At 46.1% G+C, this 19,082-nt stretch overlaps 1 protein-coding gene across 1 annotated transcript in view; it reads left to right on the forward strand.

The window, feature by feature from the left end:
* Nucleotides 1-3,297: 3,297 nt before the first annotated feature.
* LOC138246339 (ferritin heavy chain B-like) overlaps nucleotides 3,298-19,082 on the forward strand; it is a 33,542-nt gene continuing 17,757 nt past the window's right edge. The window contains exon 1 of the mRNA XM_069200851.1: nucleotides 3,298-3,443. Coding sequence (XP_069056952.1) covers nucleotides 3,333-3,443 — 111 coding nt within the window. The 5' untranslated portion in view covers nucleotides 3,298-3,332. The remainder of the gene's footprint in view (nucleotides 3,444-19,082) is intronic.

Below are 19,082 nucleotides of genomic sequence, written 5' to 3' on the forward strand. Positions count from 1 at the left end.
TGGAGCTCGCTAGTCTGCTGCTCCGATGTCGCCAAGGATCAAAGAGGCCGAAGCCCAGGTCCTAACCCTGAGCATGTCCTGCCTATGACAATGTCCCCGAGGCAGATTATTTCTCTCACCTCTGCCCAGGTCTTACAGGCCCCCCCCCACCCACCATGTTTGATTTCAATGCGCTGTTTCTCCCAGTTGCAATCATTATTAAAATCCAATAACCCACTTGTGATTGGAGGCTGCTGCTCTGCAGTTCAAAGTCCATATCATTGGAGGGTCTATTCTTTCCACGCACTAAGACCCACACGTCTCACCCTCTGAGTGGCTTCTCTCTGCAAACTTTGCTCGGGTTGTGAGTATGTGCAGTCCACTGCTTTAGCGCCCCAGGCCGTCGCGGGCCGGCCAACGTCAACACTGCACCAGTATCGCAATGCAGATGGTGATATGCAGTCCCCACTGCTCCCTTGGCGGCAGGTGCCCATGCCCACACGCCCGAGAGCTCCGGGTAGCACCCTGGCTCTCACGCAGTCTTCAGGGGTAGCACCCTAGCAGTGATGTCCCCTCAGCAGACTCCATTCCACCACTCGTTCAGGGGCAGAGAGCACGCGGGCCGGCCAGCGTTGCCACCGCACCAGTACTGCGGTGTAGCTTGTGATCTGCCATCCCCACGGCTCTTTTAGAGGCAGGCCAACGCACGCATGTGCACCCTGGGAAGCACCCTGGCTCACACGCTGTCTTCAGGGGTAGCACCCTAGTGCTCCAGCAGTGCCGTCCCCTCAGCAGGCTCCGCTCCACCATTCATTCGGGGGTGTAGAGCACACGGACCTGGCTGTTTATCCCAGGATATATGGCGGGCAGCCTAGAGCTCAGCAACTGAAGTCCGTAACGGCTGCCATGTTGGCCACTCCCGCCATAGTGGTTGAAACAAACTTGATTATAGGAATAATTTCTTTGTATGAAGTATGAAGGTCTCCTGAAGTGCATTTTAAAATAATAATTGCTCAGTGATGCAAAAACAGTTCATTCAGTAATGTTTAATAGTATTCCTTTATTTTTCACCTGTGATGGCTATTGCATCATAGACCATGTATTAGAGAAAGTCAGACATTTTAATGTCTTTTTCCAGGGCTCATCCAAACCTGAGAGGCTGGTTATGTACTGTCTGGGTGTGTCGAAGATTAGTGTGTACCGGGGGTGCAAGTACATCTTGTGCCAACCTAAGTCGGTTTCACAGATTTGGATGAGTGGGCAAGTGAAAAAGATACCCACAGCTCGTGAGTCATGCTGCCCATTACAAAGGCTTATGGGGCAACCAGGAGAGGTCCTCTGGTCACAGGCAGCCGTGTGTCCACCAAATGTTAGGCGGTTTCACGAGCAGAGGTGAGAGGGATCTGATCTGATGGGATATGTAAGATGGCCACTGGGGAATCCCTTCAAACCTTCATTACCATTGCTTGTTTCCAGGCTAAGGTCTCACCCATACATGATATGGACTGGGGTGAGGAGTACATGGACTCGAAGTATAGAAGATTACAAGAAGTACTCATGCGATGCTCAAGCAACAGTGGTCCAAAACAGAAATCTCTTCCGAGTCCAGAAGATGTGGAGACGCTTCATAGAGCGAGAGTGGTTGAGGACGAGGTAAGGCCATATAAAGAATGAGACAGGGCTCTCTAGCACAGGAGAGAGTCAGAGACAGCTCTGCCGTCTGCATTACTATAAGACAGCTTTGGTTCTGCTCTTGGTGCCAAACCTATGACACGTCCTGTGACCCTATGTCTTGGTTTTTAACAATTGCACGCGCTGGCCTGTTTCTGAGGCATCTGTTCTCATTTCTGTCAATTCTGCTAAACACTTGTTTAAGTCTTTAGGGAAGTAGTTGTGCAACTGCACCACACCACGAGTCGGGCGCGTGATGGAATGTTGGTGACACCCTGTGACAAGCCTCCTGCCACGAGCGTGCATCACTAGAACACACTGGCGTGCTCTTGTGACAGGGTGTTGTTGTCGCTGTCCCATGAATCCACTTTAAGAGACTACGGAGCTCGGAGATAAGGATTGTTTATCACACTTGAATTTTACTTAGAATATGGACTTTTCCATCTGTGCACAGGGTGGGCGAGGAGGAGGCAATATGTTCTCAATAACACGACCCTATCCACGGTCATGGCTCTTTAGATGGAGAGAATCTTCATTTATTTGCCTACAGCTCTGGTGGTTCTTGTGCTAGCTACCGAGGCCAGGATGTTTCCTACTAGTCAGAATTCCAGTAGTACCGATTTAACCTTCCATCTTTTAGAGGTCAATAAATGAGCATAATTAGGTTAATATGATGGAACCTTTATCTGTACTATCAGACTTTACTCAGCCTCTCCTTGTCTGTATTTTCCCAGTTATCTTTAGACCAATCAGGCCCATGCTACAGCTCCCACCCACCGTCATGGAGATAAATAAATTGTCTTACTCTATCAGGACAGGCAATTGAGTCTTACATAACTTACTTTTATATATCACAATATTTTCCCCAAACTGTAATTAATTATCCAATTATCAACCACTGCCTCATGTGCTCAATAAACCGCAGTTAATTAGAAAAAAACACCATGATACCAAAGCAGTGCATTGTAATGTTTCAATATTTTGATGGTAAAGTCTTTATTTATTCTCGTGATAAATAGATAATTCCTCATCCTAGTTCATGAGGTGTAGTACGTTTCCCAATATTGTCGCAGAAGCATCAAGGACCATCCGGTCAATGAACGTCCATAGGTAAAATAACCCTTGGATGTTAAATAACGCGGTGGGATATGGTGAGGCTCCAAAAACTAAGATACAGAGGCGTGGCTGATCCTTCACCTGTGGACAGGAAGAAACCACACATCAACAACAATACTTCTGTGTGTGCCACTGCATTGAGTACATCTTCCTGGAACCCACCATCACTTCCAGGCACTATGACCCATGTGCACATGATGTCGCTTGCAGAGGGCTGTAACAACCTTTGCTGCAGTGAGAACTAACTGCAACCACAAACTCAAAGCTACTTCCTGCAGCTGCTGGCGTCAGAGACTCTGCAGCTACTCAGTGGAATAAAAGTACCTTGTTTCACTCACGGGGAAGTAAGAAACCATAGTTCCTCCTTTCGGTTTCTAAAGAAAGTTGTGAATTTTTCACATTGCATGGGTCTAAAGTCAGGGAACACCAACCAGCTGTTCTGGGCTTAGTGCTCACAGCCCCAGGCCTTAAGATCAGATTGCTTTCAGTGCCACATACCACTCCTCAGAGTCCTACCATCTCCTGAGAGCTTTCAGTGGAGACCTTAGCAGCCATCAGAAGACTCCATGGGGCACCCCCAGGTCAACCCAGAAACGGGGCAACTCCGCCCAGCACAATGCTTAGTTCAATCAATCAATCAATCAATCAATTTGTTGAGGGCGCTACTCACCCGGAAGGTAGGTGCAGGGGCCTAAGGTGTGCCTAGGGAGCCCTCCATGGGCACCTCCTACTGTCTTGATTCCACCCACGCCTCTTTCTTCCACCTCCCTCTGCTTCCTGACTCCTTCCATCACACTTTCTTGTTCTTTTTTCACGGCCACTTTCGCCTCTTTCTCGTTTCTTTCTCTTCCTCCTTCTTTCTCCCTTCCTCTCTTTTGTTCTATATTAATGTCTGTTGATAGTAAAAAAAAGTTGTAGTTCCCACAAATGTCAGTGCCTCCCACCTGCAACCCCGGCACAAGTTAACGGCAAATTTTGTCCAAGTATTGCTTGCCCTCTTACCTGCTGCAGTAAAAGCATCCGATTGATACCCATGGGTAACCGCGCACTACAGATTCTCATTGAACAGTCAGACCATCAATAGTTCTTGCAGTGGCCTGGCCTGGGTGACAAACCCTAGTCCCTATGGCTGGGTAGTAAAAGGAAGCCATAATTGGGTTGCACTAGGGTCCTCATTCTCCAGCCCCGGTGCCACTGCACCTTCCACGCTAAAGACACTTATGCCCATGTGCTCTTGATCCAAGAGTTGTCTTCACAGTGGTGCTTCCTTCCGTGTAGTGAGTCTTAATGTGACGCACTCAGCTCCTTCAACTCATGTCCCCAAAATGGCACAGGGTTGGCAAGGCTCAAAGAGAGAGATCTGTGTCTTGAGAACTTGAGGTGTCATCTAACTTTGTGAGAGTGGCGTAAAGATGTCTCTAACCATGCTGAAGAACACGAGTGTCCAACATGGGTCTAGGAGCTGCTCATCCAGGCCAGAATTCAGTGTCCATAATGAAGTTTCTCTCAACGAAGCCCCTCATTTGTGCGTGCTGTTTTGGAGTGTGTTGGTGTGAGGATTGGACGTCTGGGTTTTCAGAACTGAAACATTAAGAGGAAGGTCTTGAGATGCTTGTCATAATTCTACCTACGATCCTTTCTTAAAGATCCGACCTGGAAAGTCATCCTCCCTACAGAACTCCAAAGAAACTAAGCAGATGGGATGGATGTGTAGGTGCAGAGACGAAGATTTTAATTAAGAAATTAGCTGTAGGAAAGTGATTTATCAATCCGGATTGAACATTTTCTCTTCTTGCAAAACACAGTACCTGGTGGATAACCACACTTGTTGTCCTCTGGAGGAGCCCTTGTCTTAGTGTCAGCCTACTATATATACACCTGCTCAAGTTTTGCAGAAGCTAGACAATAATGTTACAAGATATATGTTCTCCTCTAAAGAAGCGTTACTGCTTGCACTGCTTTTGTAATTAGTAAAGTCAACATGACTACCTGTGGTGCTTCAAAGGAAGGAATTATAGAATTGGAATTCTGAGGATTTTCTCCCCTGTAGTTGGCTAACCAAACAAGCATTTGCAGTGCAATGGGTCTCGCAAATGTTCTAGTTAGAGCTATTAGCGTTGTAAATTCCGAACTGGACTTTTCTTGCCACATAAATTGAAAAAAAAAAGTAAAACAGTTGACATAAGCGAGCTGATTCAAATTGCCACGGCCGCCATGAGCGTGAGCGCGAAGGAGAGACACGAAAGGAAAAAGAAGTTTACTCGCAGTCAAACATATCGGCAAACGTGCAATTATCCATGTAACAGGGTCGACAGCCAAGGAGGTAACAAAACTGCCACAAAGAGGGACAAACGTAAAGCATTTACCAATGATAACAAAGGATTTTTGAAAGGCAAGCCCATGAACGAGTGACAGTGATGGGCGTGCGGTGGGTGTGGTTAAAAGCCCACAGATAGATTACAACACGCCAGAGGGCTTGCACGCGTGGCTTAAAAAGGCTATCCAATATGTTTCAGTTTGGATAGCTAAAATTGTGGACACTTATAAAGTTCTTGCTTTGTTCCTTCTCTATGGCTGCCGGTATTAGATGACAGAGCTTAATCTCCAAGTGAGCGCAGGAGGCTTATCAAAATTTAGAAATAAACTGTGAACTATGCCTGGGCGATATTTTAATTATGCTGTTGAAATTCTCGAATTTCATGTCAAAAGAAATTTTGAGAATTTCTCATACATTTGCACTACTCAATTTTGCATAACTTTTGCCTGCTGGAGACTGGTTTGCACAGAGAACATCTTTCTGAGATGCACTTTCTTTTCAATCCAGTCTCCTGCTGGTATCTGCAAAGCATTTTTACGCCAGGCAGTAGATGCCAGCAAACTACATTACACTCTGAAAGTATAGTATTTACAACGAAATCCATAGTTATAGGTTGCCATAGACAAGATGCACTTGGTATCAGTGTACCTGAGCCCACTGCTTTTCACTTTGCTACATAATCTGTTATCCCTCACCACAAATGGATTTGCAATTATTTCAGATCATGGTTTTTGTGATTACCACATGCTCTGGCATGGAAGACTTGTGATTCCATGCTAGCTATTTTTCCTCCCCACATAAGATTGATCGCCACATTGATAGAGCCCACCACACAGGTCTATTTCCCATACCTGCTCAGTCATCCCAGCACTGTGGTACTGACACAGCATCCCAGGTGCTGTAATCACCAGCCCCCTATGATCTGCAACCAGTGGCGTAACGTGACATGACGGGCCCCCTGCAGAATAAGATAAAGGTGCTCTGCAGATATTCATAGGTCTTAAGCTGAATGGGGGACTCTAAAGGGCGCCCCTCTGAATCACAGAGACCACAGGGGCCTGTGTTATTCCCTTCTGCAACATGAATGACCTAGTCATCGATTGAATTAAGACACATGCAGGCCCTGACAGAGCTTTGCTTACTGATGTCTCACTTGAGGACACCACCGACCCATTACCAGACAACTACATTATATGTAGGGGCCATAACCACTCTTCTGAGCGCAAAGAAAATACATTGCATAGCTTGAATGACACACTGTGACAACCCTTCAAGAATCTCTTCAGACTCTTCAGAGAATTTGTAGACCAAATGTTCTGACAGCTCCCTACTCATTCAGAAAATGTGCAACAATGCATTGTGTTTTCCATTACAAAGTCAGGAAGAATTGGAAGTGTCAAAGATGATGAAATCAATTTACCCCCTCATCGACAGTGTAATAGTGATGTGGCTAGGTAGGCTCTGCCTGTCACTAGTGTTGTCAAGTTCCATGCATTTGGAATGGGGTGGTCTCAGCAGTCTCGAGAATTGTATCATTGTGCCCACCTTGACAAAACTTTGTGGAGCTGTTAAGACTTTGCCAACTTCAGAGTTCAGGTCCATGTCTAGCTTTCTATCCTTCACCAGGGTATTTAGGACTGTGGTGTCCTCCCACTCACAACTGAATGCACTCCTCTCTATCAGTGAGGATCCCATCCTTGTCAGTGCACTGAAACCAACATCTTGAACAGCCAAGAACAGCTTCTTAAAACTAGAGACCTCAAGCCTCAAAGTTTCCACTTGAGCTACTGTTTAAACTGGATCATAGCATCCTCCTTCAGTGTTTCAGGATATCAAGGGAAAGATACAAATAGTTCCAGTCCTTCACTGCACCATATTAACCTGATCTCCTTCCTGTCAACCTATGCCATTGTCAAATGCAAGTGCCTTAAAGTTTGTCCCTGTTGCCAAATGCATGCAAAATGAAAGTGGCCCGGTACTATTACTTAGCTTCTATTTGAAGATTCTTGTGAAATTGCAAGCGGGTAAAGGTGAGACTCCTTTTGGAACCCTTAACAGCCCCCATAATGTTGCTGTTTGGCTTATCCTTGGTTGTAAAGCTCAGTACATGCCAGTGCTGGAAGGAAGGCCCTGCTCTGGCTACCTGGTAAACAGCGAGCAGACTTCCAAACCTTGCACATACCCCACAAAGCTCTTCATTACTCAGCAGCTGACTATCTCATTAGTGTCTCCGCTCCACTGGAATAACAGATGCATAATGTCAGCCTCCAAGCACCTACTGTCCCTTCTGTACAAGCGCTGCAGAGAAAGATCCTTGCACCTGAGTCTACAACTCTGAACCTCATCTGCGCCTCAGGTCAGCAAGGACATTAAATTCACTAGAGTCCTAAAAACCCACCACATCTACTCTGCATGTAGCCCCCGGTCAGTAACTACACATCTGGCTCTTCTATTGTAAGAACTTCTTGCCCCTTAGAAATGGCCCCTAGAAAGCCCTCAGTTTCCTCCTCGTCCATACCCATAGCACACTGTTGCAGCCTCACAGTGATGAGTATTACACAAAACTTATAAATAAAAATAAATAAAATTAAAATTTTGCAGACTGAACATCTGGGCGGTAGAGATGGTGAACAAGGCCTGGGCACGGGGAGGTCAAATGAAACTCTCGGGGAGGGGGGCGGGGTCCTGGCGTGGAAAGATTTTCCTGTCTTGAGCCACGTTTTGTGTAACTGATGAGGCTAAATTGTGAACTGTATGCACAGAGCCACAGCGTGCAGAAACATTACTGAAGTGCCACCTCAGTTTGTGATTGCTAAAAGCGAGCTACCCAGCCATATGCCATAAGGCTACTTTAGGGCATCTCTGCAAACATATTTACTCCAAGCAGGCTTTGTTTTGTGCACCCGCTGTCTCTTCTGACTGCACCGGTTGTGTTCCTTTGGGTGATTGTGCCGTTTCCTAATCATGTGATTCTGTTGCAAAGCCCCAGCTTTCCGTTTCAAAGTGCTAAGTTTGAGTTTCAGTTTTACACGTACCGAGAGCAGCTATAACTTTGATTACGTGCTTCTCTGCAGGAGCTGAATAAACAATTCAGTGCCTCCCGATAGGGCGGTTTATGACACCGGCAGATATGGGGGCGATTTGCTGACTGTGCTGCCAACCGTGAAAAATACAGAAACAAACCCAGTTGACATCCCTCCTGCTGCTGAAGGAGCACAGGATTTATTTTTTCAAATGTATGTCTATTTATTTCATTTATTTCGCAGCAGTAACATTTTCATCAGAAGCGTTGCACGTGGTATCAGTAGAGAGTATGTGGTGTTTAACAGATGTAGGAGATTTAACAGTTGAAATTGAATAAGTTGCTCCAGTCCTAGGTAGGCGATGAAACAGGGAGATTTTCTGTGCGAGTTTGAGTCGTGGAAAAAACATATCCACAGTTAGTAGTACAGGGAGATAGGAACTATACATATTTACATCCAAGTGGGTCAGGCATCGTTCGTGTCCTGATTGGAGGAATCCGTTCGGTCCTAGTCTCAAAGGAAGTTTGTACTGGGGCAGAAAAGAATCAGTCACTTTCAGTGTTAGCTGCTTGCACAGTCGCTGGCCGAGAAAACCAAGGGGCCTGTGTACGAGAATGTCACGCAGTCACCGTGCTGCAGCGCGTGACAGGAAAGGGGCAGGAATGCCCTGGATTCAAGGCAATGCAACAATTCCCGCCTTTCCCCTGCACTGGCGCCCTTTTGGCAGCCTAGCACCAATACAAGCATCCTTGCACCATGGCGCAAGGGTTCCTGCGTTGCATGCAGGATTCTTTGGAGCAGGAAGGGGCACCTTCCTGCACAAAAGCGATCCTGAGAGGCGTACTCCTCTTTCTGTGCGTACTGCAGCAGCACACATAGAAAGGGAAAGTAATGGGGAGAAATACAGATATTTCTCCTCCTTACACCTCACTTAGAAGGCGTATCCTTTTGCCGCATTCCCAGGTCTACCAGTTCTGATAAATCTGGAAATGTGTCATAAACCATGGGACTTGCGTGGGAACACCAACACAACGTCCACGGAATGCCTATCCAGGGCAGAGAAGGCAACGCAGTGATTTGTGCTACGTTGCCTTACTCTAGATTTATGGAGTCACTCTGGACCATGCAAAGTGGCCTTGCGTAGCTTCATAAATCAGATATAAGGTTTACTTAGCTCTTGTACCAGGTTGCGTGGTGCAAGAGTGATGCAATCTAGCTCATAAATTAGCCTGTAGGCCATGATATGGAGTGGATTTACTTGATGCCAATTAGAGTATGGCTTTCAGGAATGGGGCAAAATCAGATGTCTCGCTCCTAGCTGGGGCTCAGATGTACAACAACACAGTGCAGCATCCAGAGTTGCTGTGTTGCGTGACAGGGAGCGAGAAGGAAAGCACCATATCTACAGAGAAATGGTACCGTCCTCCTCCCTCCCTAGCTCTGGTGCACAATCAAGCAAACACCTTTGCAGCATAGTACAAAGGTGCCTGTGTGAGTCTAGCATACGTTTGGTACTGGAAGGGCACCCTTTAAGTACAAAATACTATGCTAAAACTTTTTTCACATTGAATGTGAGCTGTGCAGTGTGTGTGATCATGAATAACCAGAAACTACAGTGCAGCCAGAGCTGGTAGCGGGCCGAACGTGACCACTAATGAGCGCAGGACACAAGAGCAACAGATAGCACAGATGCCATGCATCTGTTCATACAGTGGCATTCTGGGGGACATCTGCCCGCCCAGCCACGCGCTCTATTTATTGTTTTTTCCCACATGACTTCAGGATACATCATTATGGACATGTGTGGGTCTCCGTAGAGGCCCCACTTCGCTTTGGTGTTTGCAGCTGCTTCAATGGTAAACACTACATAGTGCAACACACACGCAAAGTGGGAAAAGTTAGGAAAAATAAAAGCATTTCTCCTTTCTAACGCTCCCTTTGAAGTGGTGCTAACTTTGGGCTCAAAACCTGCCTACTATTGTTAGTACGCAGTGTTTTGAGTCAAAAACCACGTATGGTTGCATGGTGGAAACACCCATGCACCACCCATGGAATGCTCCCTTGATGTAGAGTAATGAAAAGCAGTGACTTACACCGATTTGTGTTACTTTTTCTTACAAACCAACCAAATACCAATTTGCATTGGTTTGTAAATCCTGAAAAGGACTTTGCGTCGCATCTGCATTACAATACTAATACAAGTCTGTTGTAAAACCTTCATATATCTTCAGGCCAGATTTACAAAGATGCCAGGCTACGCAGCACAGCACCCAAAGTTGTGGTGCTGTATTGTGTGACAAGGAGAGTGCAATATCTACGGAGATATGGCATTATCCTCCCCTCTCCCTAATGCTGGCACTGCGCCACGCACACACCTTTGTAATATAGTGAAGTATACGTTTTGTATTGGAAAGGTATAATTCCAGTACAAAATAGCAAACTAAAACTAACTTTAAAACTTTTCCAACTTTAGACGTGTGTTGTACAGTGCAGCACACATGCAAAATCAGAAAAAAATGAAAAGCGACAGTGTTAGAACTGGCATTATTTTTTGGTGCAAAACGCTGCCTGCTGTTAGTCGTTAGGATTTTGCATCATAAACCATGGGTGGTTGCATGGAAACACCCATGTACTACCCATGAAACACACTACCCATGAAATACCCCTCTGACGCAAAGTAACGCAAAGAGGCATCGCGTGTCCTAAAAGCGGTGCAAATCATTATTGCAGTATTTTTCGCTTTGGTGTCATTACTGCTTCCTAACCTTTAAACCCCCTTCCGAAGTCATGAGACGGCAGACACCGCAGCAACTTCAGGCTGCGTTCATTGGACTCAAATGTCTTGAACGTTGCTGCCATCTAGAGGCCTTTTTTTTGGAAAGTGCTTTGTGAAGCTTATGAAACCAACATATCAATCAGGCCTCACTTGGAGTACAAGGCAATAACTTGTATCCTCAGTGGAGGGGTGGAACTATTAATAGTGCAGCAGACAAAAGGACACCAGGGTTAGGGTGACCAGATTTTTAAAACCCGAAATCGAGACATTTCACAAAAATAGAAGTAGGACTACAATCTAACATCGACTCTCGGGCGCAGAATGACAACGCTCACCAACGTAGAAAACACAGCTACTGAGGCACTAAGGGGAATACGTTAAATACAACGTTTGCACAGACTACTGCATGCGCTAATTAAATTGTTTTCCCAAATGGCGGGTACCTAATCATACACTGATACATGCATAATGAATTTAGTAAAAACTGCCGGGGCAGTGGAGCAAAAACCGGGACTGGTGGCAAATCCGAGACTCCTGGTCACCCTATCCGGGGCCCAAGACTGTGAGGGATCCAACGCAGCCCGAATATAGCCCTTTTTTACCTACTAAAGCAAAATGCAAACTTCCTTCACCATTGCCTGATTGAGTACTCCTGAGGCCTTCCAGGAGTCAAAGACGATTGGGCAAGAAGAATGATCTGGTCGTGTCTTCCGCTCCATCATACATCAAAGATTTGTTAACCCCTTTGCCTCCGAGGCACACTCATTTCCATAGGATACGATGAAGACCCTAGCAGGGGTCTGTCATAACGTCCTACGTCTCCTATACCATATTTATACCGTAATCCACATTGAGTGGCGTAACGAACTTTAAAGTGCCCCCCTTCCCCGTGCAAAGAACCTATAGGGGAACATTTTCCCCTTGGACCCAGTCAGGGGTGTGCCGCTCGTGCACAGTGTACTGTACTGAGGGGGGCCCTGGAGCTCGGGGCCCCCGCACCACAGGGGCTGCGGGGGTCTTTGTTACGCCTCTGCCCACATTACCAGTGGTCCTCCTGGAATTATGTAATTTTGAGGGAGGGGTCATGACCAGGACTGGGCTGGATATCAAAATCAAGCCCAGTAAAAATGTTCAAATCAGCCCTCCTCTGTAGAAACTACCCAGTTCTGAAAGCATAACCCCTAACTGTACCGGAAGTCTACCGTAGGGCCACTGGTAGCCGCTTGTAGCCGCCACTTGTAGCCGCTAAAGACTGGGAAAGGAAGGGAATTATGAGTTTTGGGAAATAACATGCTAACTCATCTTGCTGATTTCCACATGTCTGTCCTTAGAATCCCATCCGGACACTTTGAGTTCTTGCAGCAGATTAAACCTCTGGGTGAACCTACAAAGGGCTGTGGTCTTGCTGCAAATATTATAATCCCAACAGGCCCAGACACACTTGTTATGGGCCTGATGGAATTATCAGACCACTGGTAAGAGGGTTACGGTCTTTAATTTTCTCATTGTTTATTTCCCTATTCTAATGTACTTTACCTTTAAGAGTTGAAACGTCTGTCGCGCGTGCCCCGCTCTCTTCCGTTATACTTATGCCACAAGGGTTTTAAAATGACTCTCACACTCCCTTTCGCCCTCATGAGGTGCTTACCCTACAGGGATTTTTAAGTCTGAATTAAACCCGTGGCCCCTGTGTTCATACATGTGTGATGGCGCCGCTGCCAGCTGGGCTACAAACCTGCAGAGCAGAGGCTCCCCGGGGAACACCATTGACAACACTGTAATGTACTATGTACCCGAGGAACAGAAGACTGCTTCAGGAAGAACATTGTTATAACTCGAGGTGCTACTCAGAGAACACGGCGCTGTGCAGGCTGCAGCCGAGATCTTGTTACAGTAAGTAGATGAGGGAAGTACCGGAAATGTATCAGGGACAGTACTAGAAACACTGACTAGATGCTTCCCACATGTTGGCCTTGCACATATTTACATTTCACATGTTTACACTTCCAGGCATAGGGAGATGACGTGGTTTGTCCACAATCACACTTGAGGTGACCCAGCAAACATTGCCTCTAACCTTAGTCCATGAGAATTCGCTCTTGATTGGGGTTTTTAGTCAGGTGAATAAGTCAATTAGAAGGATCCCTGAATGCAGGCCGCACTTGTGTGGACGTCGCAGACCCTGTTTCCAACTACTCTGGTCTATTAACCAGGTCCATTCTATGACTATTACTTGGCCTTAAACTGCGCCTCTGTAGGACGCCTACGAATATTCTGGTCACACCCAGTCCCCATCATTGCAATCACTGTCAAGATGTAGCTTCAAGGACCTAGAGGTGGTCATCTCTCTACAGCACATGCCGCAAAGGTTGATAGACAGCAGTGGACTGGATGGCATACCCAGACACACCCACTGGCTTATGTCACTCATAAGCAAGGCCATGGGAAGCGTGCGGCAATGGACTACTAACTATAATGGCAAGGGAAGGGCAAATTCATGAGCTGTACTGCAAAACTCTCATCTATACCTCCAAGAGGTATAGATATTAAAATAGATACTAAAATAGTTTGTAAAACATATATGATGTAACAATGAACCAAAAAACGAGCAGATGTGTGCACTTCATGAAACACAAGGTGAACCTACTTTATTGCTAATCACTCTTATATTCTAAAACTTACCATCAATTTTGGTTTTACTCTTAGCTCTACCTAAAGGACCTGAGGAAACAGCCATGAAGAGCAGTGTTGATCATTTATAATACTCTCAGTAGAAGGTATTCTACTGTTCGTGAGGCTGGCTCTTAAGAGTTCATCAGTGAAGATGGAAGAGTGCATTGTGGTGAAACTGTAAACTAGGCAGTCAAAACCAAAAGTATTCATTCGAGTATTTATGTGCAGAGCTGTGTGCCACCCCGTATGTATGTTTAGTTCATTCACAATACGCACACGAAGACTCACCAGAACACCCTGGAGCCCCGTCACCCCAGAGCCCAACCATCCAATACTGGGAAAGGTAAGAGCTGGGAGATCCGGGCACAGGCGTCTCTCAGATCAATCACCCCAGCACAGAGGAGCCCGGCTCCCTGCTGATAAGGCTAGACTGGGAGCTCGTATGAGCCCAGGAAAAAGCAATAGCACCCCAACTTTTACCAAGTGACTTCAACCTTGGTGGCCCTGCCCCCCCAACTACAACATTTAACTATGCTTTATAGCTTTTACTCTGTAGTAGGAAAAGTGGCAATCCTGAAGGCCTCTTGTTCTATCCTGCAGTCCTCATTGGAAGGTCGGGGTCATGGAGGGTAAGTGAGAAGATGCCATTTCTTGGATCCTCTTTCATTTACAATGCTCAGAACAATTTAATCAATGAACAGCTACAAAATGAGTTGCTGGTCTACACATTCAGAGACTGTTTGGCGGGATGAGCAGACAGGGACGAGGCTAGTAATTCCATCCCCTACACTTCTGGCCCAGGAAGACAGGTGTTGGTCACAGTTAAATTGTGACCAGTGGACAGGCATCCTTAGTAAGACCATTCCGCCTTTGGGCTTTGATCCACAAGAAGCCATTTCCAGGATTATAGAGTGATTAAATCATTCTTTTGTCCTTACCACCTCCAAGAAGAGGCTCATTCAGAAAAATAAAAAGAAGTCAGTGCAAGATTGCAGAAAGGGACTGGCAGAAGTATTATGGGGAGCTAAATAAAATATAAGAAAACGGTCAGGATCTATCATAAAGAAATTAGATTGGCACAGGCCTCCTACTATGAAGCTAGAATTCTAGAAGCGACCACCTCCCTTAGAGAGATGTTTAAGATCACTAAAACTCTGTTGGAATCTAACCCCAGAATACCACTCTCTGAACCTTCCAATGACAAATGTAACTCTTTGACCACCTATTTTAATAATAGCATTTCTGGTATCTACCTCCCCTTTCAAAGGAGGGACGGGATTGCTAAATTCAGTCCCCCTCGTGTCATCAAGGAGTTTAATCCTTCCTATCTGTTGGGATTCCCTCCCCTCTCCCTGGATACTTTTACTGCCCCCTTTAGCAAAATTAAATCCAGATCCCCTCCTGATCCTGCACCTTCGAGAATTTTTCCTCTTGGTGCAGAGACTATTTTCTCTACCCTGCTTGAGATGGTCAACCTTTTCCTGGAGAAGGGTTTGTTGCCTCAACCATAGACCACGCCATGGTTAAAGCCATTCTAAAAATGCCCAACCTTGATCCAATATGTCCACAGAATTTTCGTCTTATATCTCTGCTTCCAGGCATAAGCAAGGTGGTGGAAAAATATGTTAATGGGCTTCTTTCAGAATTCCTCTAGGTCAATTCATTCCTGCACCACACGCAAACCGGCTTTCAGCCTAAGCACAGCACCAAAAACTCTCTTTTGTGGTGGTGGAGTATCTGAAAAAGAGATTGGACCTAGAAGCCACAGTTGGTATTATTCTTCTTGACCTCAGTGCGACCTTTGACACCGTTGATCACCCTACATCCCTAAACAGAATTCATAAGGCAGGTGTCCGAGGAAAACCCCCAAACTGGATTGGCTTCTTCTTGACAGATAGATCCTTTCAGGTTTTTGATAAGCCCTGCTTATCTGCTACTCTTCCAGTTACCTGTGGAGTTCCGAAAGGGTCTTCTCTTAGTCCTACATTGTTTAACGTGTGCCTGCAACGCTTGGCGGATATCATAGCTCACTTTGGGGATTCCATTGTCTCTTGCACAGATGATGCCCAGCTGGTTTTGTCACTAGCCCCAAGCATTGATCCCTCAATGTCAATCCTGGGACTCTGCCTGGAGCAGGTTGCCAGCTACATGAGCACACCTTGCCTTAAGTTGAATGGAGCCAAGACAGAACTCATGATCCTTGGGAGTAATTCCCATCCCCCAAGGGCCCTTGACTGGTCAGTCTGTCTCAGCCCTCCCCCTTCTCCTAAACCAGCCATAAACAGTCTGGGGGTGTGGTTAGCAAAACTTATGACCATAGAAACCCAGGCTACCAACTTCGCTGCCACCTGTTTTGGAGCCATACGTATGTTCCGCAAGATCCTACTTCTACTTCCTCAGCCCTCGAAAAGGCTGGTAGTCCAGGCTTGATTATTTCATGCCTGGATTATGGAAACTCATTCTACCTAGGTGCTCCCAAGGCAGTTATCCTTAAACTCAAAGTCATGCAAAATGCAGCTGCACGCTTGTTGTTAGGGATACCTAGGTTTTAATCAGCCAGGCAGGGCTTGATTGATCTCCACTGGATGCCTTTTGTACAAAGGATTGGATTTAAATCCTTGTGCACTGTGCACAGAACCTTTTAGGTGAGCAGTCCCCCCATCTCCTGCCAACTGGTGTCCCACTGTGCCCCCCAAATGATTCTGAGATCTACCAAGTCACATCTAGCCACTACCCTCTCTATCAGAAGAACTAAAAGGGGAGGACGGTTGTTTGGCTTAAAGGTAGACAAGCTCTAGAATGCCCTTCCCCTGGCCCTTCGATCCATGAGCAATGAGTTGAGTTTCCAAAAACCCCTTAAGACTTGGTTATTTAAGAACTGATCTTTTAGTTGACGCCTCTGGTAAGGGTGCAGTGGGTCTTTTTTTCTGTCAGCTCTGGGATGCCTTCAGGTTGCCTTGCGCTTTATAAATCCCCTAGCATAGCATAGTAATGTTTTCTCAAAAGCGTGTAACAACTCAACAGCCTTCCGTTTCAGCACATCTGATTGGCTGCCATCCACCAATCAGAACAGGCCTCTGTTGTTGGACCCTTATGATTGGCTACTGGGGCCCCTTTTAAAATAAAAATTTAGCCACAAATAGCAGTGTAGTGTGCCCGCCTGGACTGTTTTGTAGTACAGGATAGTGCAGGCAGCCTTACAAGTGCTTTTCCGGTATTTGCGCAAGTACCCAACCACGTTTCTAGTTCACCTGCAGAGCGGTTCTGGGTGTTTTCTCTAGTCTTGATCTACTTTACGGGTACATCTTTTAAAAAATAAAATTTATTAGCATTCACATATTGCAAAAGTGTTCAACAAGTGCTACTCATGAGATTGTCCTAGAGTAATAGTCCCACCTTTAAGTCAGCATGGGATCATCCTGGAGTAAAACAGACACATACACAAGTTATCTGGGCGTGCTACTAAAACTTTACTGAGTGGCGTGCGTATAGCTTAATATGCATACATGCATATCATTACATATTTCAATGTGATAGTATGTCTCTATACATATATATGTTAATTTAATGTATTTGTTTTAAACACCATTCCCTTCACCCATGGTCCCATCCCTCCTCTCTCGGACTCATCCCAAATCCTTTCTGACTACTATGAGGTCCCAAACATCCTTTTCAAACTCCCCTTCCTTTTAGCCAATACACCCAACTAACGTATGTACATGTATACTGCTCCCAATAACAATCAATAGTTTCCCTTTTCTAACCCACTCCCATCTTTCTATACCCATTCAAAACACAACTAAACACCTGAGAACTCAAAATCACAAGTTTAACAACCTTACCACAACTAATCGACATGGAAAAAAGTAAGCACGTATTACTAATGAACCAACTATTTAACTTAAACTCTTACATTGATTCTGGAATAGCAAACTACTTGCCACAAAGTGCTTCAATGCCTCAGCAAGGATAGTAGTCGCTATATAAATAAAAATATAATGTACAATCTGTAGGAAGCTGGCCTGGTGTGTGGTGGGTACCTAAGGCACTTACACCTTATACCAGGTATCCCCTCTCAGTAAAATATAGGCATTGTCTAGAAGCCAGGCTCTCTAGAGGTAGCTGTGGATGAGCAGCCAAGGCTTATCTAGGAGACATGCAAAGCTCATGCAATACCACTGTAGTCACACAGCACTTACACACATGAAAGAAAACACTCAGTGTTACAAAAATAAAGGGTCTTTATTACAGTAACACAGTACCAAGACCCTAGATAGGCAACCCTCCAATAGGAGGTAAGTAAACACACTAAATATGTGCACTAGTTATCAGAAATAGGCATAGAAAGTGATAGAAAACAGTGCAAATGCAGTTAAACAATAGTGACCCTAGGGGGAGCCCAAACGATCTACTAAAAAAATGGAATACGAACACAGGACCCCCACCTAGGAAAGTGGGATGTGTAGAGTGGAGCTGGGGGTACTAGGAAACCCCAAAGGTAAGTACCACAGTGCCCCCTAGTGACCAGGAGGAAAGGAGTAAATTAATATATTTTCCCCAAACCACCCAGAAGGAAGGAAATGAAGAAAATGCAACACCAAGACAAGACTGCAGGAAACCAGCAGTGGATTCCTGAAGAGGAAGACCTGTGGAAGAAGGGGACCAAGTCCAGAAGTCACAGAAGAGTCCAGGAGGAGCAGGAGCTACTACCCACCCAGCTGTGGATGCAGGAGTTGGTTGACGGTAGGACGAAGACGGTCAGGAATGCAGTCCTGGAGCAGATAAAGAGTTCCTGGAGGATGCAGTTGACGTGCCATGCCGGATGGATGATTGAAGCCTTGGCAAAGGCCGAAGTCGCAGTGAAGCAAAAGTGGAGCTGCCAGGGACCAGCAACGTCCAGGAGGACTCAACCCACGGGGGAGTCCTAGGGTCACACTCAGCAAGGCATAGAGTGTTAAGAAGAAGAGGCAGCCCCCACAGGTGACCCACTGGACGAGGAACCAGGAGTCACAGAGGACCCACACAGCACTAGTGGAGAAGGGTCTCACGCCGCAGGAGAAGCACACAGAGTACTGTGCATCACAAGAAGGAGTGCTGGGGGCTTGGGCTACATGGAGCCTGAAGATCCCTTAAAGGAGATGCAAACAAGCCTTGGCAGCTGCAAGAGACGCGGTGCACGAGGTACTGTCCTGCGTGGGAAGGCAAGGGTGTACCTCCACAAAAGTTGGACAGCTGGCAGAGAGGACTAAGAGGACTACTCTGGACTACCAGTCGTGATGCAGGATCCACGCAGCTCAGGATGATAGGAGATCCACGCAGACGGTCGTTGTTGCAGTTGGTGCCTGTGGTTGCAGGGGAGTGACTCCTTCACTCCAAGGGAGATTCCTTCTTCTTTCTTATGCAGGCTGAAGACTTGCTGTCCTCAGAGGATGCACAGCTGGGGAAATGTTGCAGAAGCTCGAAGGAGCAGTGGAAACAATGTTGCAAGCAGAGTCTTTGTCGTGGATGCAGACTGTCAGTTCCTGGA

This window comes from Pleurodeles waltl, chromosome 7 (genome assembly GCF_031143425.1).
Source record: "Pleurodeles waltl isolate 20211129_DDA chromosome 7, aPleWal1.hap1.20221129, whole genome shotgun sequence".
Classification (NCBI taxonomy): Eukaryota; Metazoa; Chordata; class Amphibia; order Caudata; family Salamandridae; genus Pleurodeles; species Pleurodeles waltl.